Genomic DNA, 26,573 nt, shown 5'->3' on the forward strand with positions numbered 1-26,573 from the left:
TTATACTGCAGCTCCCATGCAATTTATGTTGATGCGATTGCATGTAGACTCGATACAAATTGAAATGGTTTTGTGTGGAGTTGCTGTATCTAGTAAGCTTGTTCACTCGTGTGTGTAACCGTGTGTGTGTACTGTTGTTTGCATGAGTGTGTGTGTACCCATGTGTGTGCGAGTGTGCACTTGCGTATGCGAGTTTGTGTATCTGTGTGTGAGTGTGTACCCTTGTGTGTGAGTGTGCATCCTTGTGTGTGAGTGTGTACCCACCCATGTGAGTGTGTACCCGAGTGTGTGTACCCCAGTGTGTGTACCCGCGTGCGCGAGTGTGTGTACCCGCGTGCCTGAGTGTGTGTACCCACATGTGCGAATGCGGAGCTGCTGGGCTTGTTAGGTCTCCCCCATTGTCCATTGTTGAGTCAGCAGCCACAACATCTGGCAACAATTGGGTTGGGGGTACTGGGAAGAGGTGAGGGGGGGTAGAGAGGAGTAGCATACGGTAAGTAGAGGTGTGAGGGAGAGGTGTGTGAGGTCAAAGACATCTGGGAAAGGTGGTGGGGAGACAAACGTGGCCAGCCATGCTTCTGGCCACTTGCCACTCAAGCCACCGTGGCGGCCCTAATAGATGCTCATGAACAGCACTTGTAAAAGGCCATACAGGGAATATTTGTCTCTGTGGAAGTGAGTGAGCATACGGACGAGTTGGCAAGTGAGAGTGTGTGGGTGTATGTTCCTGAGTGATGGGGAGCAGTGGTGTAATGGTCAGCACGCCGCGCTACAAAGCCAGTGACCGGAGTTAGATTCCCGCTCGTGTGACGAATATCTTAACTGGTCCTGGGTTTCCCCTAGGACAACTCGGCCTCAAATGAGTACCTGGTGTGGTCTGTAAACATCGCCACTAGGGAGACAAAGGCGGCCGGGCGTGGGGCTGGCCACCCATCCACTCGTGTGCCGTGCCGGCCTTCATAGGTGCTCGCTAACAGCACTTGCCCCAACAGTCGCTTAAGTCTATACGGGGTGGTCTTTGTCCTTGTCCTCGGTGACATAATGAGTGAGAGAGAAGGTGAGTGAGTAAATCAGTTAGGGAATGAGTGAGTGAGTGAGGGATAGAACGAGTGTGTTGGGGGGGTGGGTGGGTAGGTGTGGGGGGGTGGGGTGGGTAGGTGTGCATGTGTGAGTGACGCGGTTCGCGGGCCTGCCTCCCCCGCCCTGCCGCCCTGTGCCGCCGTTGTGTTTCTTGTTTTAAGAGGCTATTTTCTCCGCTCCGTTATCTCCAAACGCAGGAAGCAGGTTTTCAGGGCAGCCGCTCCGCGATTGCATGCCGCCTTCAACCGGGCGAGCGTCTCTCGCTCTGCCCGGCTCCTCCTCGTCCGTCGCGCGTTGCCCCGCGAGCTCCTCCCCGCTGCCCACTCCTCCTTCCTCCACGCTCCTCCCTCACTCCGTCGCGGCTCCGCTCCTCCTCGCTCGCTCGCTCGCCATCCCTCCGGGCTCTGCCCGGGCTTGCTTCTCCTCGCTCCTCCCCTTGGCTCTGCGTCTCTCCCCACGGCCGTCCTCTCTGACACTTTCACTTGCACTGGCGGCGACGTTTGCGCGTGTGCGTGCATGCGTGTATGTGCGTTTGTTTGAGTGTTCGTCTGCATGTGTGCGCATGCGTGCGTGAACGCGTCTGCGTGTGCATGCCTACTAGTACATGTGTGTGCGTCTCTGCTTGTGCATGTGTGTATATGCGTGTGTCTGCAAGTGCGTTTGCCTGTGTACGTACGTGCGTGTGCGTGTTTGTGTGTGCTTCTGGATGTGCACGCGTGTGTGTGCGTGCACTTGTGCATCTGAGTGTGCGTGTAAGCACGTATGTGTCTGCATCTGCGTATGTGGCCAGTCTTTCGCGTTCATGTTTGTGCGTGTATGTGTGTGTGCGCATCTGTGTGTGTGTTCGTGTGTCTGCGTACATGTGTCGGTGTGCGTGGGCGCGCGCGCGTGTGTGTGTGCACGCGTGGGCGTGCGTATGTGTGGTGTCGGGCGGTTCCTGTGCACACGCGCAGCCATGCGAACTCCTTTCCTGTTCGGGGAGTCCGTCGTGAACAACCGCTGTGCCGAAGGACATGCGCCCACCCCCCCTGACCCCCCTCCTCTTTGCCCCTGCCCTGCCCCACCATCACTCACCGTTGGGGTGGAAGCGCTGCGGTGGTCTCCGTGATCACTGTGTGGAGGCTGAAGGAGGTGCTCACGCCCCTAGGTTCTACGTGTCCACGATGCGGGTGTAGCGGTGGGCACTGGTTAGCGCGCTGCGCTGTGAACCCGGCAACATGACTGCGATTCTAGGCCACGGTGAACGTCGTGCCCCCCCCCCCCACCCGTACCAAACTGCACTTACTAGCGTGGTGAAGTATGATCAAATAATGCCAATGACTGACTCGACAGATGCCATGACCGGCGAGCGGTGGTGGCGAATGCTAGCACCGTGGAACCGAGGTTTCGTGAATCACTGCACACTGCAAGACTGGACATCTTTGAAAAAAAGCTAGCTCATCGGAATCCTCCAGTCTAAATAAAGATTCTTATTCTCACAAATTTGGCAAAACTCTCTTCCCGTGGGTATCAGTGAGATGCTACACCCTGGCTTGCCAGGATAATGCAATACAGCAAAAATGTGGACTCCACCTGCTCCCTCCAAATGGGATAGAGTGTTTCCCCCTTGCATGTGTGGATTTACTCCACACATGCTCCGGTTTCCTCCCACAGGCAAATACTCAATAATTGACCGATAACACCCTGAGCATATGGAGAACTGCAAATCTTGGGCAATTGTTGGCGCCATCTCACCATGTCGTTGCTTTCTTCAAGAGTGAGAAAATACTGTGCACGTCACAAGTTGAACTATTCCATTATAAATATGATTATAATTGATGCCTGAGTGAAAACAGGAGATGGCTTCCGACTGATCACCCATGTGATTATGTGCACTGGTGATTGCTGTTCACTCTCTTCTGCTGAACATCAGCCTCACCATCAGCGCGACCAAAACAATGCACCTACCTGGGTAATTTATGTTTGTCAAACATTCCACCCTCTCATCTCTGCATGGCTCATTGGGGTGGTTGAGGAGAGAGAGGGGAGGGGATCCCGACACCTGGCCATTGTGCTCATGCTGCTGCACCAGAGCTGGTGTGAGTGTCGGCGCGAGTGTCAGTGTGGGTGTGTTTCGGTGCAGGTGTTGGTGAGTTTTCTGTGCAGGTGAATATCTGTGCGAATGAGTGTCAGTGCGAGCGTCGGTGTCGGTGAGTGGCGGTGCAGGTGCGTGTCGATGTTGGAGAGTGTTGTGTTAGCGAGTGTTAACTTTGTGCGGTGTGTGTTTTTGCCCATTTACAGACGAGCAACGGGCGCTCCACTCCATCATGAAGGACCTGGTGGCCCTCAAGATGTCCCAGCGGCAGAGGGCCCCAGGGGTCGACCCCAGTCGGCATAAGGGCCCCGCAGCACCCTCGGTACAAAGCACAGGCCCACCCCCACCCCTTCCTCCAGCCACCCTCAACCACCACAGCTGCCCTCACTACGACCCCTTCCTCCGCAGCATTTCATCTCGACAACCACTCTCACAACAGCCGCCCTCTCTAAAGCTACCCTCACTACAGTCACCCTTCCCTACAACCACCTCCCTACAGCTACGCTATATCTGCCTTATCCACAGCCACCACCTTTAGAAGCAGCCTCCTCCATACATTGGTCCCTTCACCATCGTCCACCAAGCAGCCTCGTCCATGGGCCTCGCACGGTAGTGTGGCCTGTGCCCCAAGCCAGTTCTTTGGAGGCGAGGGGCGGCCGATTGCGCAGAGAGAGATTTGTCAAACTCCCACACCCGCTGAGGCCATGAAGTGGCCAGGAGCTGGCAGCCACGGCGAGCCTGTTCTTGAACCCATCTGTGTTGGCCCTTAGATGCGTGGGGAGCAACACTATCCCATACAGATAGGACAGATGATATTAGTTGACACTGCTTTACCGTCTTCTCCCACACGAAAGGAGTTTCAAAATTATTGCCTCGCCTCCACAGTGCTGGATTACAGGCCACGAGCATGGTGACCAATGGTGACCACTTACCTGGGTTCAATTCCTGGAAATGGTTAACATCAACGACACATGGTATCAGAACCTGTCCTGGGCCTTTCCTAGGTCAGCTCAATGTCAAATGAATATACGTGGTGCGAAATTTAAACATCAGCACTGGGGAGACACAGACGGCGAGATTCAGTGCTGGCTACGCAACCCTGTGTGTGCTGTGTAGGCCCAAATAAGCGATCGCTAACATCACTTGCCCCAATAGTCTCTTAGAGGCTATGCAGGGGTTCTTTGTGTGTGTGGGTGTTGAGAGCGACTGGTTTAGCGTTGCACACACTGCATTATAATACCGGCGACCTGAGTTGAGTACCCATTTATGTCACAGCAGAATCTGTCCTTGGTCGATTAACTCGGCCTTACACGAATACTTGGGTAGACGAAGAGGATGGGACAAAGATAGCCGAAGTATGCATGTGTGGTCAACTTCTTTCGCACCGTACGTATCCAACCGTGCTAACCGGACGTGCGGGAAGATGGTGCTGGCCCATCTTGAACCCATCTGTGTTGGCCCTTAAGTGCGTGGGGAGCAACACTATCCCATACAGATAGGACAGATGATATTAGTTGACACTGTGCTTTACCGTCTTCTCCCACACGAAAGGAGTTTCAAAATTATTGTGTGATCCACCAACCCTCGCCTCCACAGTGCTGGATTACAGGCCACGAGCATGGTGACCAATGGTGACCACTTACCTGGGTTCAATTCCTGGAAATGGTTAACATCAACGACACATGGTATCAGAACCTGTCCTGGGCCTTTCCTAGGTCAGCTCAATGTCAAATGAATAAACGTGGTGCGAAATTTAAACATCAGCACTGGGGAGACACAGACGGCGAGATTCAGTGCTGGCTACGCAACCCTGTGTGTGCTGTGTAGGCCCAAATAAGCGATCGCTAACATCACTTGCCCCAATAGTCTCTTAGAGGCTATGCAGGGGTTCTTTGTGTGTGTGGGTGTTGAGAGCGACTGGTTTAGCGTTGCACACACTGCATTATAATACCGGCGACCTGAGTTGAGTACCCATTTATGTCACAGCAGAATCTGTCCTTGGTCGATTAACTCGGCCTTACACGAATACTTGGGTAGACGAAGAGGATGGGACAAAGATAGCCGAAGTATGCATGTGTGGTCAACTTCTTTCGCACCGTACGTATCCAACCGTGCTAACCGGACGTGCGGGAAGATGGTGCTGGCCACACCATCTCTCTGTGTGCAATGCTGGCCCTCATGGTTTGCTCATGGCACTTGCCTCAACAGGTCTGTAAGCTGGTGAGATATGACGCATGAGCACGTTTCATATGTGGTCTTTTATATGTTTTTACAGACCGACGTTCGGGTCAAGTTCGAGTACCGGGGAGAGAAACGGTGAGACCTGGACAAGTACAGATTCTTGAGACATGACGTTCAGGCACTCACTTCAGTATTCAGACAAACAGACAGACAGACAGACACTCACTCAGACACGTACTTAAACATAGAGACGTGTATGCATACAATGAGATGGACATACATTGAGACACACACAGGGGAATGGATATCGACATTGAGACTGACATACAAAACAGACACTCCTGCATACAGATGCACATTCAGACACTCATTCTCTCAAACACAGACATAGACATTCGGGCAGAATCCTGCTCATTTATACCAACTGACAGACACAATTAGACACGCACTGAGGTAGAAAGAGACTCGGACACAAATACTCGAGCAGATGCACATTTCACAACAGCTGCCATACAGCACTCAGCGGCGGTGACGTCACCACAGGGCTTGTGCCAGGCCAGGTACATTTGAGGCCATCCTGTGAAGTGCAGGAGGTCACAGGACGGGCCCAAGTGTTCTGGGATAACTGACTGAGATGACTGGCATTTGCGCCACCTGTGCTCACTACTGCGCCAACTTGCTGCGTTTTAGCCGCCCGGTGCTCTAATCCTTGTTGTGAGCTCCGCTGCTCTCCTTTGTTGTTGGAGGGCGACTGCCTCCAACTGTCCAGTAGCGTCCTTCAAGAACATCCTCCTCCTCAGAGGCCAGGAGCTGAGCAGACAGATCCTCCTGTACCAATTCAGCCCATCTCTACACACATACTCGGGCACAAATGTACTTGGATAACCGAAAAGATTTAGAGCTTAGAGCTCCGTACAATGCAATGCGCTATCATATTTATTTCAAAAGTTTATAAGAGTGACCGTGCCTCTGCTGCAGGATCATCCAGTTCCCACGGCCTGTCAAACTCGAGGCCATCCGGCTGAAGGCACAGGCCGGCTTCGGGCAGATGATGGAGCTGCACTACACCAATAACGAGGTGAGAGCCTCACTTTGTCATTCAGCTCAGACCCTTCACCATTCCCTCACTCGCTCACTTGCTGTCCCACTCACATGCTCGCTCATGCACTCGCCCGCCTGCTCGCTGACTTATTCACTCCCCTACTGATTAAGTGACTCGCTCATACGCTCACCCACCCTCTCCCTCACTCAACTTCTCACTTCCTTACTTACCTCCTCACCCCCCCTTCTCCCTCACTCACTCGCTCACTAACCCACCCACCCAGTCACTTGCTCACCTGCTTATTCATTCACTCACTCACTTGCTCTCTCGCTCACTCACTCACTGCTCACCCACTCGTCGACCTGCAGACTCACTCGCCTGCTTCGTTACTCGCTCACTGACCCACCCTCACTCGATCACCCCACTCGCCCAACCACCCATTCACTCGCACTCGCTCACCCACCCACCCGCTCACAGGTGACCCCCCCCACCCCTGGCCGTACGGTGGATGTCCCTCGTAACCCCGTGGCGTCGTTGTTGCTTTGTGAGATGACGACGATGGTGCCGACGACCCCCCCCCCTTCTCCCTGTGTGCAGCTGCTGATCCCGCTGATCTCGCAGGACGACCTGGACAAGGCCGTGGGGCTGCTGGACTGGAGCGCTCACATGAAGAGCCTCCGCATCCTCCTGGTGGCCGTGGACTGCGACACTCGCGTAAGTGCGGCGCACCCCCCTCTTCGCGCATCGTGTGCCACGCTCGCCGTTCGCGTCCCGCCTCGTAGCGTGAGGCTATCGCGACGGAAGGCGCTGCTGTGTTTCGCGGACAAGGTCTGCGGTGGTTTTGCAGCAGGGGCCAATTTTGTCTGATATCAATGTATAGCGTGCCTTACAGCGATTATAAAATTGTACGTAACATGAGAGTGGGTTGAGATAAATAGTGGGGTTGTCATTAAAAGTGGTGTAGTTATGGTGACAGGAGAACAGGTGGGAGTGGTTAAGGAGCGATTAGGGTAGTGATAGGGGTTGGGGTAGTGATAGGGGTTGGAGTAGTGATAGGGGTTGGAGTAGTGATAGGGGTTGGGGTAGTGATAGGGGTTGGGGTAGTGATAGGGGCTGAGTAGTGATAGGGGTTGGAGTAGTGATAGGGGTTGGTGTAGTGATAGGGGCTGGGGTAGTGATAGGGGTTGGGGTAGTGATAGGGGTTGGGGTAGTGATAGGGGTGGAGGCAGTTGCAGTAGCAGGATTGGCTCGGGGGTTGTTTTAAGTGAGGGACGGAAGCTGCAGGTCCGAGTGAAGACAATTTCTCTGTGAGCTGCAGTGCGAGTTGATTCCAGTGAAGGGGAGCGAGAAGGGAGAAGCAGCGAGAGAGCGAGACTGGGCCCAGGGCGAGGGAGCCACAACGAGGGACAGTATAGACGCTGAAGTTAGTGCGGTTGGAGTTTTGTTGAGAGTTTGATATCTAAAACATTTATTTCTGTAGCCTTTCCAAGTTCCTCTGAGTCCGGCTTAGTGAGGTTTTTACTGCGCTGACTTCAACATGACACACTCACCCTGCCTTGTCCACCTCTAGAGGTCACTGTTACGCTGAAGTTGAGCGTGCAGTGTTCCTGCATGGGCGCAGCTGTTCGTGTTGCTTGCCAGAGGAAAGTTGCAGGTGGCACTGCAACATAGAGCAACGTTGTTTTAAAAAATAATTTAAATGCATTTTATTGTACATTCTAGCATGAGCACATCCAGAGTGGGGGGTTGGTGGGGGCTGGGGCATGATGACGTAATCACTCAGATGTGCGTGGTGACATCACTGCGGTGCACTTGCCCGCCAATAGATCAGCTAGCCAGGAAGCCAGCCAGGCAGCAAAACTTTTTTATAATAGAATTTGACATGCTGGTCACATGGCCATCACGGCAACAGTGAATCCAGTATAGTTGAATTTATTTTCTTCACGTTTGTAACAGAGTGGAAACGTTTGATGAGAGAAACCGGATTTATATGAAGGTAACACATTCAAGTTGGTTATTTCCCTTCATGGTACTGTTTAAGTGATTAATTTACTGCCCCTTTGTCAAATCCCTGCTGGATGAAGGCCTCCCCCGCACCATGTCAGTCGCGGGGATTGTTTTACCGTACTTCACTGTGTGCGGGTCGGTGAAGGGCTCACACCCAGGACTGGTTCAGATATCACCGATATCAGCCCTGACCAGGAAACAAAACTCTGCCCGCTGGGGCTCATTGCACCGCTGCTCTACCGTGCGTGCGTTCCTTACATTCCATGTTATATAACCGGTTGTGTCTCTTTGATGCATAGGCTGAGCAGTTACTTTTCCTTCTCCGCAACCGCCATCGGTCTCGCTGGGTCAGGTCGCCCACGCAAGAGAGAGGATGTGGTAGTTGGACATTCCGGCCCCTATTTATGTAGAAGCAGATGCAGGGGGAGGGGGGCTAGTTTCGTTAAAGGCTCAGTAACATGCAGTTGCCTTGTTGAACATCGGATTTTTGTGCAGCATGTGAAGAGTACGGCGAAGTTACTTGCAGGAGAGCTGCACCATTTAAGCTCGGCTGTCGTAGAATCGGAGGGGCAAATAGGATGTTCAGATACCTTTGGTGGCCAAGCACACATTGAAGACATCCCATGTGTAGCTTTCAACAGACTTTTGGGGCAAGTGCTGTTAGTGAGTAGCACTCGTGAAGGCAAACGCGGCACACGAGGGGGTGGCTGGTAAACACCACGCTGAGCCACCTTTGTTTGCCAGGTACTCATTTAAGGTTGAGTGGACCTAGGGGAGGCCCAGGACCAGTTCAGATATTCGCCACTGTTATTATGGGCAAGAATACAACTGGAGGTCGTCAGGTTTGTAGCGCAGTGCGCCAACCGCTACATTGTCACTCCCCCAAGCCACACATAAACACGCGCGCACACACACACACTGGCCTCTTGTAAGAGACAGAAATTGAGTGAGCACACTACAAGTAATAAACACAGTGTTATTCTTGGTTCTTTCGGTAAAGTCACGTAGAAGGGAAATAATAAAATAATACAAATATAAAACAATTGTTTTTTATTGTTTAGAAGGGAAATAATAACATAATACATATATAAAACAATTGTTTTTTATTGTTTTATATTTGTATTATTTTATTATTTCCCTTCTATGTGACTTTACCGAAATGACCAAGAATATGAATCCCTGCAGTCACGAAAGCTTTAAATCACAATTTAAACACAGTGTTGTTGCTAGGTTACACGTGTTCCCCTCAAGCTCACGATTAGTGCCGCCCAGATGCTTGCAGTGGCAGATAAATATAAGATGCAAGGCAGCGTCAAGCTTGCATTAGCTATGCTTGCTCGTGGCAAAAAAATAAGAAAGCCAACGGAATATCAACGTATTGGCGGTGCACCGGTACGCGTTACGTAAAAATGTAATGTTTTCACAATGATTGTTTATTTTCCACAACTCCGATCAGAAAATCTTGTGGGGTACATCAAAATCAGTTCTCGTGATGTCGAATCAGTCGGAAGATGAATGTCAGTTCAAATTTAGATTTTATTCTTGTTTTATGAGGACCGGTGTGTTAAACTTCACCGCTGTTCTGCCAATACGTTCATGTAGCTTTGATAATGTATGCATTGTCCTTGAAACTGATTGGTCTGCCCCTTAATGGTGGTGTTTCACTGAGCACTTGACCAAGGCCGCCAAAAGGTGGGTAGAACATACATTTTAAATTCTCAAAACTCCCTTTCGGTGGGTGTCAAGGAAGTGCCACGTCCTGGCTCGCCAGGAGAAGGCGGTACAGCAGGAATGTGCACTCCACCTGTTCCGTCTGCATGGGTGCTCCGGTTTCCTTCCACATGTTAAACACTCGTTATTAATTGGCCGATAACATCTTCATATGTAGAGGACCGCAAAGCTTGGACAATTGTTTGGAGCCGGCTCACCGCGTGTGTGGTTCTCTCACGCCTCTGAAGCCGACCTCTCTCCCTGTCTTCGCGCGAGTGATTGAACACTGTGCGTGTTACGATCTGGAACTATAGGTGAATATCGTTTGCCAGCCGGTTCCAAGTGCTAGGCAACAGACCTCACATGGCTGCGGGACATTATGAAATGAAGTCGTGGGGCCGTATTTTTCCCCTCGGCTGTGGGCCCCCTACCCACTGATGCATGCGCGCACACACACACGCGCGCACACACACGCACGCACACACGTGCGTGCCGCTCACGGTGGGGGCCGCTCGTTGTGCCGTTGTGCCGAGCAGGACGACTCGGGGCTGGGGAAGCCGGCGATGACCGTCAGCGGGAAGATGAAGCCGTCCCACTCGCTGGGAGACATCGCGCGCTGCGGACCCCACGCACCGCGCAGCCGCCACCTCTCTGTCGGTACGCGCTTGCGTACACCGCTGCTGCGGCAGCGGCGCTGTGCTGCCCACGTGCACTGCCGCACGCTGTGGCTGCTGCTGCCCCTGCTGGTAGCTGTCGGTACGCGCTGGCAGACAACCAAACCAGTGCTGGTACTGTTTGTACGTGCTGACAACATACCACGTGCCCCCGGAGCCGATTGTGCACTTTTGGCACGCACTGGCACGTACCAACGCTTGTGCTGTACCATCGGTATGCATTGATAGCCACTGCTATTGGTGCTCAGTACAACCAGTCATGTTGTTATGCGCCAAATCACGCCAAATCCACAGTGTACTGCTCGCTAACAGTACTTGTCCCAACATTCTGTTGAAGGCTACATGGGGATTGTTTTGTCTTTGCACCTTCGTATGGGTGAGCGAGCAGTGGTGTGGTAATACGAGTGAGTGTTGGTGAGCTTTCGCGTGCGTTAGTGCGGGTATGTGTGTTTATTGCCTCGGTGACTTCCTGCGGTGCGTGCCTGCCTGCCGAGGCCTTCCCCTTCCTGCCCCTCGCATAGGCCGCCATCGCTACAATAGGTTGGGTTCTTTGCCCATCTGATAGCCCGAGGTGGGCGGGCCGCAGGGCCTGGGGCTGCGTGGCCCAGGGAGGCTGGGGAAACCTGGAGAGCGATCGGTTACCAACGTCTTGCGTATGTAACGTACTCGTTTTAAACCACGCGGGGAGAGCCCGTGGAGACTGAGGGTCTCATTTTCAAGGCAGACCCGGGTCACAAAGCCATGCAGTTTGCAGTGTTCACACTCTTGACTTCCTGGATTTTGTCCCGAGGATGTTTGACGCGGCTGCAAGCGAAAACCTTGTGTCTGATTGATTAATTCGGCTGTGGGAATTGTTCTTCAGCTGAACCGGTGTGAGTCGAAACAATAATAATCGGTGGGTTGAACCATTGTACACCATGTGACAATTAGTTTGTTTGGATATGTCTGGTGGTTGGGGGGGGTAGTTTAACATCAATATGGCGAGACCATTTTCGTGGCCTGACCCAAGCATCTATTGTGGATCAGTACGTATCTGTCAGCCCATTGCTGGATGAGGGTCTCCCCATGCAAAGCCGTTGGGGTTATTCGATCGTACTTCACCATCCTGGTCAATGTGGGGTGCTTAAGGCCGGGAGCATATAAGTAAAGTGCAACGATTGATTTGGCTGCATTGCCCTCTCCCACAGCCTATGGCACCGTGCTGTGCCACATTTGGGATGTCTGGCAGCATGTGTTGTGTGGCGTATGTGGCCGTATGCAATTTCCATGGCGTGTATGTATTTGCGTCTTATTTATACATGCGTTGCTGTACGACTGTGTGGTGTTGTGCATTGTGGGGTGTGCGTTTGTGCTTTGTGTGGTGTATGTTGGCATGTGACGCTGTCCTGTCGGTACGTATCGCTGTGTGGTGTGCGTCGTGTGTCATGCGGTTTGTTTTGTGGGGAGCAGTGGTTATCGCATTGCGTCATGAAGCCGGCGACCCGAGTTTGATTCCCACTCACGACCAATAGCAGTGGCGGACATTTGTACCGATCCTGGTGGGACCTCCCTTAGGTCGACTCAGCTTTAAACGAGTACCTGGTGCAGTGTGCAGACATCACCACCGCCGAGGAGACAAAGGCAGCCGGGCGTGGCGCCGGGCCACCTGCCCCCCTCGTCCACATTTTTGCTCCCAGTAATTGTCGCAAAAGTCTGTTAACGCTGTACGGGGGGGGGGGGGCGGGGGGGGGGGGCTGAATCTCTGTCCTCGTTGCGTGCCGGTAATCGTTCCGCGGTGTTTGCTGCGTGTCGACCCGTGTTGCGGCGGGGGCCGGTGCGCCAGGCTCGCCGTCGGGAGAGCGCAGCGCGTCCCCTCCGCCCGGACACGTCCCCGCCGGGCAGCAGCAGGTGGCGCGCCAGGGCTCCTACACCAGCATCAACAGCGAGGGGGAGTTCATCCCCGAAGCGCTGGATCCCTGCGTGAGTGTCTGCCCTCTTCCTCTCGCGCACGGCCGGATGAGTAGCCACTTGTTGTGTTGTGTCCACACCACCACTTGTTGTGTTGTGTCCACACCACCACTTGTTGTGTCCACACCACCACGTGTTGTGTTGTGTCCACACCACCACGTGTTGTGTTGTGTCCACACCACCACGTGTTGTGTTGTGTCCACACCACCACGTGTTGTGTTGTGTCCACACCACCACTTGTTGTGTCCACACCACCACGTGTTGTGTTGTGTCCACACCACTACTTGTTGTGTCCACACCACCACGTGTTGTGTCCACACCACCACTTGTTGTGTTGTGTCCACACCACCACTTGTTGTGTTGTGTCCACACCACTACTTGTTGTGTCCACACCACCACGTGTTGTGTCCACACCACCACGTGTTGTGTTGTGTTCACACCACTACTTGTTGTGTCCACACCACCACGTGTTGTGTCCACACCACCACTTGTTGTGTTGTGTCCACACCACCACTTGTTGTGTCCACACCACCACGTGTTGTGTTGTGTTCACACCACTACTTGTTGTGTCCACACCACCACGTGTTGTGTCCACACCACCACTTGTTGTGTTGTGTCCACACCACCACTTGTTGTGTTGTGTCCACACCACCACGTGTTGTGTCCACACCACCACTTGTTGTGTTGTGTCCACACCACCACTTGTTGTGTTGTGTCCACACCACCACTTGTTGTGTCCACACCACCACGTGTTGTGTTGTGTTCACACCACTACTTGTTGTGTCCACACCACCACGTGTTGTGTCCACACCACCACTTGTTGTGTTGTGTCCACACCACCACTTGTTGTGTTGTGTCCACACCACCACTTGTTGTGTCCACACCACCACTTGTTGTGTCCACACCACCACGTGTTGTGTTGTGTCCACACCACCACTTGTTGTGTCCACACCACCACTTGTTGTGTCCACACCACCACTTGTTGTGTTGTGTCCACACCACCACTTGTTGTGTCCACACCACCACTTGTTGTGTCCACACCACCACTTGTTGTGTTGTGTCCACACCACCACTTGTTGTGTTGTGTCCACACCACCACGTGTTGTGTCCACACCACCACTTGTTGTGTCCACACCACCACGTGTTGTGTTGTGTCCACACCACCACGTGTTGTGTTGTGTCCACACCACAACGTGTTGTGTCCACACCACCACGTGTTGTGTTGTGTCCACACCACAACGTGTTGTGTCCACACCACCACGTGTTGTGTCCACACCACCACGTGTTGTGTTGTGTCCACACCACCACGTGTTGTGTTGTGTCCACACCACCACGTGTTGTGTTGTGTCCACACCACCACTTGTTGTGTTGTGTCCACACCACCACTTGTTGTGTCCACACCACCACGTGTTGTGTCCACACCACCACGTGTTGTGTTGTGTTCACACCACTACTTGTTGTGTCCACACCACCACGTGTTGTGTCCACACCACCACTTGTTGTGTTGTGTCCACACCACTACTTGTTGTGTCCACACCACCACGTGTTGTGTCCACACCACCACGTGTTGTGTTGTGTTCACACCACTACTTGTTGTGTCCACACCACCACGTGTTGTGTCCACACCACCACTTGTTGTGTTGTGTCCACACCACCACTTGTTGTGTCTACACCACCACGTGTTGTGTTGTGTCCACACCACCACTTGTTGTGTCCACACCACCACGTGTTGTGTTGTGTTCACACCACTACTTGTTGTGTCCACACCACCACGTGTTGTGTCCACACCACCACTTGTTGTGTTGTGTCCACACCACCACTTGTTGTGTCCACACCACCACGTGTTGTGTTGTGTCCACACCACCACTTGTTGTGTCCACACCACCACGTGTTGTGTTGTGTTCACACCACTACTTGTTGTGTCCACACCACCACGTGTTGTGTCCACACCACCACTTGTTGTGTTGTGTCCACACCACCACTTGTTGTGTTGTGTCCACACCACCACTTGTTGTGTCCACACCACCACTTGTTGTGTTGTGTCCACACCACCACTTGTTGTGTTGTGTCCACACCACCACGTGTTGTGTCCACACCACCACTTGTTGTGTCCACACCACCACGTGTTGTGTTGTGTCCACACCACCACGTGTTGTGTTGTGTCCACACCACAACGTGTTGTGTCCACACCACCACTTGTTGTGTCCACACCACCACTTGTTGTGTTGTGTCCACACCACCACTTGTTGTGTTGTGTCCACACCACCACTTGTTGTGTTGAGTCCACACCACCACTTGTTGTGTTGTGTCCACACCACCACTTGTTGTGTTGTGTCAACACCACCACTTGTTGTGTGGTGTCCACACCACCACTTGTCGTGTTGTGTCCACACCACCACGTGTTGTGTCCACACCACCACTTGTTGTGTTGTGTCCACACCACCACTTGTTGTGTTGTGTCAACACCACCACTTGTTGTGTGGTGTCAACACCACCACTTGTTGTGTGGTGTCCACACCACCACTTGTTGTGTCCACACCACCACGTGTTGTGTGGTGTCCACACCACCACTTGTTGTGTCCACACCACCACGTGTTGTGTTGTGTCCACACCACCACTTGTTGTGTCCACACCACCACTTGTCGTGTTGTGTCCACACCACCACTTGTTGTGTTGTGTCCACACCACCACTTGTTGTGTCCACACCACCACTTGTTGTGTTGTGTCCACACCACCACTTGTTGTGTCCACACCACCACTTGTTGTGTTGTGCCCACACCACCACTTGTTGTGTCCACACCACCACTTGTTGTGTTGTGTCCACACCACAACGTGTTGTGTCCACACCACCACGTGTTGTGTTGTGTTCACACCACCACTTGTCGTGTTGTGTTCACACCACCACTTGTTGTGTCCACACCACCACTTGTTGTGTTGTGTCCACACCACAACGTGTTGTGTTCACACCACCACTTGTTGTGTTCACACCACCACTTGTTGTGTCCACACCACCACGTGTTGTGTCCACACCACAACGTGTTGTGTCCACACCACCACTTGTTGTGTCCACACCACCACTTGTTGTGTCCACACCACCACTTGTTGTGTCCACACCACCACGTGTTGTGTCCACACCACCACGTGTTGTGTTGTGTCCACACCACCACGTGTTGTGTTGTGTCCACACCACCACGTGTTGTGTCCACACCACCACGTGTTGTGTCAACACCACCACGTGTTGTGTTGTGTCCACACCACCACGTGTTGTGTTGTGTCCACACCACTACGTGTTGTGTTGTGTCCACACCACTACGTGTTGTGTTGTGTCCACACCACTACGTGTTGTGTTGTGTCCACACCACCACGTGTTGTGTTGTGTCCACACTACCACGTGTTGTGTTGTGTCCACACCACAACGTGTTGTGTCAACACCACAACGTGTTGTGTCAACACCACCACGTGTTGTGTTGTGTCCACACCACAACGTGTTGTGTCCACACCACCACGTGTTGTGTGGTGTCCACACTAAGTGGTATTGCATCAATGTGACCTTTGAGTTTTCAGATTTCACGGTGGGCTCGCTCCTGTGGTCAAGGGTCTAGTTGGTGCATCGTACAGGATAATTGTTCTTCTTTTGGATGTGAATTGAGTAGCAGCTCTGAATCGACGTCTAGTCCAGCAGCTGGCTTCCAGGCACAATCGGTGAATCCCACAGAAAGTCATCGACTCGCACGGAGAGCCATCGACCCGCAGAGAGACCCATGGACTGTCACAGAGAGACTCATAGGCTCGCAGTGGACATGAGTTCACGATGCGTTCCACTGTTTGTTGTGGTCCGCCGCAGTCACATTTGAGAGATTCTTTCATTTTCTATTTATGGAATTGGTGATTGCGCTTGCCATGGGCAGTGCGGATACGACGCAAGGCAGTGCGGGCGGGCGGGTGGGCAGTGACCCTCCGGATGGCTGGGTGGTGGCGGCGGTGGTGGAAGTGCCCGTCGTTGAACGATGCCCTCCCCCCCCAACTACCACACCCCTAACATCCCGACGTCTCCACCCCCTGGTGCCCACCAACGCGCGGGACAACCCCCATGCCCTTCCCTCCCGCGGCCACCTTGCGCACCCTTTGGCTTCCAGCCAATCAGAACGCTCGGAACAGACGGACCAACAGGCACGTTATATATATTTTTAAATTATGTTGCCGTTAATTATTTTGGCAAAAGCGTTTCTCTCGTTTCCGACTCCCCCTTGATATATCTCTTTTGTTGCTTTCTCCGTGCAGTCTCAATGCAGCCGTCCGATTCTCCTCGAGGGTTTTCACAATATTAGTATGTTTTATTTATTCGTATAGACCTTGGATTGTGATAACTCCAATTAGCACGGTTGGCTATGTACGGTGCAAAAGCTGTTCGACATACATATGCATACAACTTGGATGTAGACCTCGATTTGCGAGAACTTGGATGATCGTTTCCCCGGAGTCGATTGCCAGTGGCCAAGCTCAGCATACGATTTAATTACCGTACAAGATGTGTTTCTTCCACTCCAGGACAAAAGGGCTTAAAAAGTGTGACCCGTTCAGAAAATGGTAAGCATTGATTTGGCAAGAGTTTAGTGTTTGCCATTAATCCCGCATTTACTCTGAGACTACCTTTGTTACACGGCAGATTTAATTACCGCAGACGACGGGGGACAACGATGCTGCTGCTGGTACGGGTCATGAGACCCTTTCTCGGTGTAAGTGTTGAGCACATTGCCCGATGAACCTGGTGACCCAATCTCGACTCCCAGCCGCGGCTAACTCAAGTGGGGAATATCTAAACTGGTCCGGATTTGCGCCCCCTAGTTCAACCCCAGTCTCTCCCGTACCTCCGATTAGCACAGTTGGACTGCTGCGTACGGTGCGAAAGAAGTTCAACGTCCGTACGTAAAGGAGCACCTGGTGCGGCGTATAAACACCAGAGCTGGGGGAGACAAAGACGGCCAGGCCGGAGTGTTCGGCAAAACGCCCTCTTGCCAGCCTTTATAGATGCCTGCGTGACTACACTTGCCTTCGTCTTTGGCAATAACAATGTTATTGCCCTTCTCTTACCCACTGAGTGGTGTCAGGCCTCGCATACCAAACACTTTGTAATGGTGTCTGGTATGCGAGAACACACCGGATCGTCCAGAGGAGAAATCCACGCGTACAGGGGTAGAATAAGAACCCCGATCAGGAGGAGGGTGTGAGAACGTGTGTCGTGGTAACAGGTGAAGGATGTTAGCTGAGTGATTGAGGTGTGTTGACGTGCACATAGTTGTGTGGAGGTGTTTGAGTTGTACGTTTCAGGCGTGTGTTTGGGGCGCGTTGCTGCCTGCCGTTGTTGTGTAGAGACGGTGGAGTAGATATTGAGTGTGCAGGCGGTGCATTTGCACTGGGGTCCACGGGCCAGACGCTGGGCTACGAAGAGAGGGCGCCCATACGAACCACGCTTGCCTACCAAGGAGAGCCTCGCTCAGTTTCATGACTGTTTTCCAGGAGGGGTCCTACCAAGTTTTCATAGTTGGCAGTGATGATTGCGATGTAGATTCCAATTGAGGAATTTTGCGGGCATTTCTTTGGTTATTTGGACCATGACGCTGGCACACAATGGCCTTGCCTTGCGAATGACCTCACGCGGTGACCTTTAACATCCACCGTGAGTGAAGTGGATGGCGCGTAGTGGTATATTTACAATTAATGATCCCGCGGTATTAACCAGGATGGCCCTGCCGGATTTGAATCGCGAACCTCTGCAGCAGGTGGCGAACGTGGCAATCGCTGGGGCCGCGTCAGCGCCCACGCTACGGAGCTGCGCGAAGAGGTGCGTGTGATGAGGCAAGGAGGTGCGTGATCCGCTGGCTGTGTGTGCCTATCTGTGCGCAGATGCTGGACCCACTAAGCAGTGCGGACAACTCAATCGGCGGGAGCTGCCAGTCTCTGGACAGCTGCTTGAGGTATCAGCACCCCCGCCCACAAATAAAAAGATCTTCCGTATGGCCTTAACAGACTGTCGGGGCAAGTGCTGTTAGCGAGTAGCACCTATGAAGGCCAGCATGGCACACGAGGGGGTGGGTGGCCAAGAGCGCGCTCGGCCACATTTGTATCCGCAGTGCTGATGTTAACGCATCGCACGAGGTACTCATTTGAGGCTGAGTCGACTTAGAAGATGCCCCGGACCGATTCAGACAATCATCACTGGTATTGGTGGCCGTGAGCAGGGATCAAACTCGGGTCACTGGGTTCGTAGCGCGGCGCGCTAACTGCTGCACCATCGCTCCCCCTTTCTACACCCCCCTTATACCACCCAGTCTCAGCACAAAGGGGGGGAGGTGGGGGGCGGCGAGCGGGCCTGTAGTGGGGGGGGGGGGGTCTCCCCTTCTCCTAACTTGGCCGGGATGGAAAGGAATGTTCCCTTCCACAGAAACATTCTGCTTTTCTCTGTTCTCGCTGGTTTTAAACGTAATGCCCATTCTAACTTAATTTGCACAGAGTGTTCCGCAACATTCTATTTGTAATAATTATATAACTACTGCACAGAATAATAATAATAAGAAGAATCAATAGAACGTTGTCTTATTTATCCATGAGATTTTGCACTGAATCTCGTACTGCTTTGAGATATCTGACCTATTATTCTCTTTTCTGGGGTTATTTTGCAAAACCACAGAATATTCCCTGAACACGTGATTTTTACTCCTCATGAGATGAGATGATGAATAATTAAAATATCTCGCAGTTGCACTGCAGCACTCTGTGTTGATAACAGCCCACAGAAGCATATGCCACCGAGCTACTGCTAAGATCCCTTCAAGTGACCTCTGTTCCCACCGAGTATGGCGCAGCGCTTTCCCACTCGCCCTCTCACTGCAAGTAACGTTCTTCTCGTGACAGTCAAATAAACAAAAAGTAAATTCTAACAGTTGAAATTTAGCAAAATTAAGTGCTCTGCCAAATGTAATGTTACGGTTGTTGACTGGGCAGAGACCGTCAAATCCTTATGCTTGAGAACTCGGTTTAATCACAGCAAGTGGCTGAAACCTGGATTCGTACCCAAGACTCAGCCCGGTGGTAGCTCAGTGCTCTGATCTCTGGGCCAACCAGGCCACCCCTTTGAGTCTCTCCCCTGTGCTGCCCTTCCTCACCCTGCTGCCCTCTTCCCCTGCTGCCCTCTCAACAGTGACAGCTACCATCCAGGACGTATGTCCAGGGCTCAGAGCTTCCCAGACAACCATCACGAGTACTCGGGTAAGGGACCGCTGTTTGCAGAGGAACAAACCGCGTAGGTTTCTTTCGTGGGCCGCACTCTACTGATGAGGCCATAGAGAGTCGGAACAGGGTGCTCTATTTCCCTGCTGTTGAGAAAACCATTGGTTCAGATGAATTAACTCAATTCTTTTGGTGTGAAACAAACTCCTTTCGTATTCTTGGTTCTTTCGGTAAAGTCACGTAGAAGGGAAATAATAAAGTAATATTTTTTTTTTATATTAATATTATGTTATTATTTTCCTTCTACGTGACTTTACCGAAAGAACCAAGAATATTAATCCCTGCAGTCACGAAAACTTTAAATCAAGATTTGAACTCCTTTCGGTTTACTTTTAATCAGCATAAATGCAATAGATGGAACTGGGCTGTGTGTCTCAGGTTGCGCGACATGTTTAAAATTTGGCCATTCTCTCTTGATAGAAAGAGGATTTTGAAACGTTGTGGCACTACAGCACTCTAGGGACATCACTGCAATATTCGAGTCTCGCCATCGACGATGACCTGGAGTAGAGGGATCATTCTGTTGCCATGGTCGCGTTTGTGTGATTGGGTGAATGTGCGAGACTGCGCCGGTGTAACCTCTGCGTGTGTGCGGCGTCCGTGCGGCCGCCCTCCGCCTTGTAGAGTACGAGACGAGGCTGATGGAACGCGCTGGCAAGGGCGGCACCTATCCCCGGCGCCTCCAGGGCTTCTTCCAGCAGCATGACAACAGCGATGGTACCGCACCCTCCCGCACGGCGCCAGCCACTGACCCTCTGCGCTGCACACCTCGTGCATGCGATGCGTCATCGGTTATTGCTGCGTGTGTAATGACCGTGTGGTCAATAGTGCCCCTTCGTCTATCAGAGACACCGTGATGTCATTCGCAAGAGTCGGCGTCACGGTCAAAATTGGCAAAGTTCGACAATGTACACCACAAATCACTCGGTTGGGATCACACACACACAAAGAGCCGTAGCAATCATCGCCTCCTACTAGCAGACTAATGCCCCCCAGGTCACTCTTGCAAATGAGACTCATCCTGGTCTTGGTTGAGTTCTCATCTGGTTACACAGAATGAACGTCGATGAACTTGAACTGATGCTTGCGTTGTAGGGGTGACCGGTGGTGGTGGTGGTATTGATCGTGATTATGAACCAGATATTGTCATGGTTATTCCAACGATCATAATCTTTAAGCTGTTGTTGTAATAGCAGTGGTGATCATGATTCAGCTTTTGTGGACATGGTAACGATGATGATGATGCTGTTTCACCTGTTGTAGTAATCGGGGTACGCTGCGATAAGGCGAAAGATACTACGATGTATCATGCGGTATAATATCCACGATGAAACCACGGTAAAAAGTGAAAAACAGTTACTAAATTATGGGAAAGCGCGTTGGTTGTCAGATCATGAAACATTTCACGTTTACATTTCACGTTTGAAGTGTATTGGTGACGAGAGCAGCGCTGACCGCTGCGGTTGTGGTGACTGGTGGTGACTGGTGGCGTTGGTGGTGGGGTTGGGTGCGACACAGGTCGACGGACCTTCCCGCGGGTGCGGCGCCCCTTTCCCCTGGCGTTCGGGCTGGGCCAGGGCAACTGCGGCGGCGGCGGCGGCGGCAGCAGCAGCAGCAGCCTGTTCCCCGGGAACGGAGATGGCGGCGCCGTACCGCGGCCACGCCGGCCCAGCGACATGGAGGGCCTGGCTCCCTCCGCCAACGACGTGAACCACTCCAGCCGATGTGAGTGGCCGGTCGCACGCCGCGTGCGCAACCCGGCGACCAAAGTTCGCCGCCGACAAGCGGTGACGGATATCTGAACCCGTCCCGGGCCCATCCCCCGAGGTCGACTCGGCCTCAAATGAGTATGTGGGGGGACAAAGGTGGCCGCGCATGGTGCTGGCCACCCCACCCCTCACTCGCGTGCCGTGCCGGCCTTCATAGGTGCTCGCCAACAGCACTTGCCCCATACAGTCTGTAAGGTTATCTTATCTTTCTTTGGTGGTGCGAGGGCAGTGTAGTTATAGTAGTGAGAGTCTGAGTCTCATCATCAACGATGACCTGGAGAGTTTTAGTAGAGGCTCATGTCTGTGGATTTCATGAGGCCGTTCTCTTCGTCGAGGCAACAAAAGCAGTCGGACATGCAGTGAGACGCTCTTAGTTATTGGATGTTTATGTAAGGGGCAGATAATCCCCCCCGTCTTGCCCCAATATTATGAAGTCGGTCAATCGGTGAACTCAGTAATTCCCTTTAAATACACACTAGCTTAACTACCCGGCTTCGCCCTGGACTTGGATACACCACGCCTGTCCGCCTTTGTCTCCCCAATGGCGATGTTCACACACCACGCCAGTTACGCGTTTGAGGCTGAGGCTATGTCGACCTAGGGGAGGCCCAGGACCGGTTCAAATAATCGTCACCGGTGGTGGCCGTGAGCGAGAATCGAACTCGGGTCGCCGGGTTTGTAGCGCGGCGCGCTAACCGCTACACTACAATGCGTTACGCTTCCACGTGCGCGGATCACGTGACAGATTGGACGTCACAGCTCACTTGGTGTGCAAAAAATATATGCATTATTGTGCTCCCCCCCCCCCCCCCCCCAAAAAAAAAACAAGTATGTTTTAATAATTTTAGCATGGTGTACAGTCTGGAAAGTACCCACATGCCAAATGTACAGTTTGTTGCATGTCGGGAAGTATGCTAAACATTTTGAACAGACACACATATTCACAACTTTGCTTTTTACATTTATGGAGATATAGCCAGTTACCTCTATTTGTCTTTCTCTCTGCTAAGTTATCTCAGTTCCCGTCTTCATTTAACTTCGGTCGTGGCAAAGTCGGCCACGCTTTGATCCCTGGTGGGCCGGCAGTCCTGGTCGTCGTCGCGCGTGATGATTTTTTTCGTCGATAATTTAATTTCCAATTTGAACACCGGCGTGGGGGGAGGTGTGCCCTGGCGTGTGGGGGCCGATCAACGTCTGAACGACTGAGCCCTCTCCCCCGCCATCCCGACGAATTTCCGCGATTTTGGGGAGTCACGCTCTGATTGGAGAGGCGCGATCCTAATTTGTCTCTCTCTGTCTCGTTGCTAACGCCTGTCGTGTTTGCTCTGCCATGTCTCGTTTGCACCGTCTTTGTTGCACTGGTCTCCGCATGTACGTGTCTCCTCTCTTGTTGTTGTTTCTCGGTCTGTAACATCCCACTGCTGGGCAAAGGTCTCCCCATGTTGTTGTGGTTGCTGCTGCTGCGGTTAGATACTATACTTCAAACCTCCCCCCCCCCCCCCCCCCCGAACATCCTCATTGGTTATAAATATTTATAACCTGGTCAGACTCAGACTTCTCTTTTTAAAGGGACAGGAAGGTTAGCACCTCCCCTTCCCTCATCTCCCGTGTAGCCTCTCCCTGTAGGCACTCGCACCCACTGTCTCTGTGATATGTTCCTGTAAACACCCAACCGTGCCTAGGGCCCCCCCCCCTCCCCAATATCTGTGGTCAGACAATGCTGTGGTTGTGGGCACTTGGGCCGGCGTCGTTGCTTTTGGACAGACGCCGCTCGTACGCCGCGGTTGTTGTCAAGCACCGCTGGCGTTGTGGCCTATCGCCGCTGGCGTCGTGGTTGCGGCTGCTGTTGTGGTTCGCGTTGTGTGGTCGTGTCTGGTCGTGGCGAGCAGCGGCGTTTGGCTGGGGTCAACCTCTGGGCGGCAGCCACAGATTCGGCGGGCCACAGATGTTATCGTGCTCACGGGAGCTCGTTACATTTAGCTGCCAGCTGCAGCGGGCGCTTCCCCTCCCGCTCAATAAGCCATTGTTTTTCCCGTGATTGAGCACGAAAAAAGTCAAACTTTGTGATGCTGCCACTTGTATTTGTGGTCGTGCAATGTATAACCCCTTTTCCTTTCGTCGGGGGTGGGGGGGGGCGGGGGAGGTGGGGAGGTGTGTGGTGGCACAAGCCTGTGATCCGGAACTTTGGAGGCAGGGGTTGGTGGATCACGCAGAGATTTGTGAAACTCCCAAAACCCACTGCTGGGCTGCAGATGGCAGCAGCACAAGTGGTCGTGCCTTCCGTCGCACGCCCCCGTCGCCCACGCCCTCGCCACGTGCCCCTGTTGGTCGTGCCATGCCCTCTCCCTCAATCGTCCTCCGCCCCCCTCCACCCCTCGTGCCGTGCGCCACCCACAGCCCCACGGGCGCCCACGAACTGGCGGCTGGGGAAGCTGCTGGGCCAGGGCGCGTTTGGCCGCGTGTTCCTGTGCTACGACGCCGACACGGGGCGCGAGCTCGCCGTCAAGCAGGTGCAGTTCGACCCCGACAGCCTGGAGACGAGCAAGGTGAGGGGCGGGCACGCGGGCGCCCACGCTCACGTGCAGTGGCGGCGGCGGCATCGTCGTTGAGAAGAATTCAAAGAACAAAATAGATGAGCGGATGCCGCCGACGCCTGCATGTGTCGGTCTCGTCCACGTGAAGAACACAAGTGTTTTGCTTACACGACCCATTGGTCCAACAGGAGTGCATCTTTTCACCACCATTGATTCGGTACAGGCAAACTCGGGACTGGATTTGACATCCGGTTTCTCATCAGCTGAGTGAGATGCTGTAGGCAAGGACCCTCTCTGTACGAAATGGGTCCTAGGTGGCCGGGAAATGTAATAATTGGTAAAGTTGTACATTTTTTTAAAATCGTAGTGTTAATGTTTTGTCTTGTTGGTATGGTGTGAGAGCATGGTGTGGTGTCGTGGTGTGAGTTGGTGTTAAGGTATGACATTGTGTTATTGTATCACAAGGTGTTATGCTGTGGCATTATGCTATGATGTAATTCCACAGTAATACAAGGTGAGTTGCGGTGTGGTGGTGGTTTTGGTGTGACGGTGTGGTGTGATGGTTGTGTGTTGGTGAGGTGTTGTGGTTTGGTGCGATGGTGTTATGTTGTGGTGGTGGTTTGGTGTGATGGTGTGGTGTGATGGTTGTGTGTTGGTGAGATGTTGTGGTATGGTGCGATGGTGTGGTGGTAGTTTTGGTGTGACGGTGTGGTGTGATGGTTGTGTGTTGGTCAGGTGTTGTGGTTTGGTGCGATGGTGTTACGTTGTGGTGGTGTGGTGGTGGTTTGGTGTGACAGTGTGGTGTGATGGTAGTTTGGTGTTCTGATCTGACGATGGTGGTGGCGGTGTGCGTCCACCGCCGGCGTGTGCAGGAGGTGAAGGCACTCGAGTGTGAGATCCAGCTGCTGAAGAACCTGCACCACGAGCGCATCGTGCAGTACTTCGGCTGCCTGCAGGACGCCGTGGAGCGCACCCTCTCCATCTTCATGGAGTTCATGCCTGGGGTACGCCTCCCCCCCCCCCCCCGCTCAGCGAATCATTGCCGCGTCTTTCGCTTCGTCGGAAGATGAACAAAACGCGATGGGACACGTGGGACGGCGTCGCCTGGGCTGCGTCAAGAACAATTGGAGAGCTGTAAATAATCGGTGACGTTTTTGTGAAATGTCCCTTCTTCACAGCACAGGTGAGAGAGGTCGAGTGGCCTTTGTTAAGGCCACTCGCAGTGTTATTGACGAACGCGTTGGAGTTATTATTTTTGTTAATTGTGCTTTTGCGCCAACGCCAAGGCAGCAGCAGCAGTACCACCAAAACACCACCGTGAGTTTCAAGTGACGTACGCAAGAAACTCGTGTATAGAAATCAATCGGCTTCTGTGAGTTATGCAATGGCAGTTCTTTAGGGACTACTGATGGTTTTTGCACAGTGCCCAAATATTCCGAGTGCTTTTTTGTGCCGGGTGTTTGTGTTTTATTTGATGATGATGACGCTCACGTAACATATAGGCTGTCGGAGCAAGTTAAGCGAGATGATAAAAAAACGACACGAAAGGAAAGTGACGCTTGAATCCAATCGCGGCCCCCAACGACCGTGACAAATTCATCGAATCGCCCGCGGCAGGTGGACGAGGGATGAAGTCGTGACGCGGCTACGAGCGGCTCGCCGTGGTTACAACCCCGCGCCGGCGCGTTGGGGCGAGCGCCGGCAGCCGTCTGACCGCCCCGCGGTTGCGCGTGTGCGTGCGGTGCTCCCAGGGCTCCGTCAAGGACCAGCTGAAGGCCTACGGGGCGCTGACGGAGAACCTGACGCGGCGGTACGCGCGCCAGATCCTGGAGGGCGTGCACTACCTGCACTCTAACATGATCGTGCACCGTGACATCAAGGGTACGTAAGCACCACGCCGCGTCCAACACGCAATCGCGGCGAGCCCCGCCCCGTGCGGCCTTAGACAGGCTGTTGGGGCGAGTGCTGTTCAACGAGTGCCTGTTGAGGCAACGCGGAGCAGGAGGGGATGCATGGCCAACACTACGCCCGGCCACCTTGAACTTCCTAGTGCTCGTGTTTTTACTTACCGCACCAACACACACGAACGGACCACTGTCCTCACACGGCATCACCGCACACACACCACCTCACACGGCACCACCTCACATGCACACCACCTCGCACACACACCACCTCACACACCCCCTCACACACACGCACACCACCTCACACATGCACACCACCTCACACACCCCCTCACACACACGCACACCACCTCACACACGC

The 26,573-nt window shown here is 53.0% G+C and overlaps 1 protein-coding gene across 5 annotated transcripts in view; it reads left to right on the forward strand.

The window, feature by feature from the left end:
* The window catches only part of LOC144729172 (mitogen-activated protein kinase kinase kinase 3-like), a 46,983-nt gene that overhangs the window by 13,192 nt on the left and 7,218 nt on the right, over positions 1 to 26,573 (forward strand). For all 5 annotated transcript variants that reach the window (XM_078609202.1, XM_078609199.1, XM_078609203.1 and 2 more), the window contains 13 exons: positions 3,361 to 3,476; positions 5,430 to 5,470; positions 6,314 to 6,413; positions 6,975 to 7,091; positions 10,631 to 10,751; positions 12,591 to 12,727; positions 18,620 to 18,690; positions 19,914 to 19,981; positions 20,627 to 20,719; positions 21,521 to 21,727; positions 24,169 to 24,317; positions 25,178 to 25,309; positions 26,057 to 26,186. In XM_078609202.1, the coding sequence (XP_078465328.1) occupies positions 3,361 to 3,476; positions 5,430 to 5,470; positions 6,314 to 6,413; positions 6,975 to 7,091; positions 10,631 to 10,751; positions 12,591 to 12,727; positions 18,620 to 18,690; positions 19,914 to 19,981; positions 20,627 to 20,719; positions 21,521 to 21,727; positions 24,169 to 24,317; positions 25,178 to 25,309; positions 26,057 to 26,186 (1,482 nt within the window). The remainder of the gene's footprint in view (positions 1 to 3,360; positions 3,477 to 5,429; positions 5,471 to 6,313; positions 6,414 to 6,974; positions 7,092 to 10,630; positions 10,752 to 12,590; positions 12,728 to 18,619; positions 18,691 to 19,913; positions 19,982 to 20,626; positions 20,720 to 21,520; positions 21,728 to 24,168; positions 24,318 to 25,177; positions 25,310 to 26,056; positions 26,187 to 26,573) is intronic.

This window comes from Lampetra planeri, chromosome 31, assembly GCF_965212315.1.
Source record: "Lampetra planeri chromosome 31, kcLamPlan1.2.h2, whole genome shotgun sequence".
Lineage (NCBI taxonomy): Eukaryota > Metazoa > Chordata > Hyperoartia > Petromyzontiformes > Petromyzontidae > Lampetra > Lampetra planeri.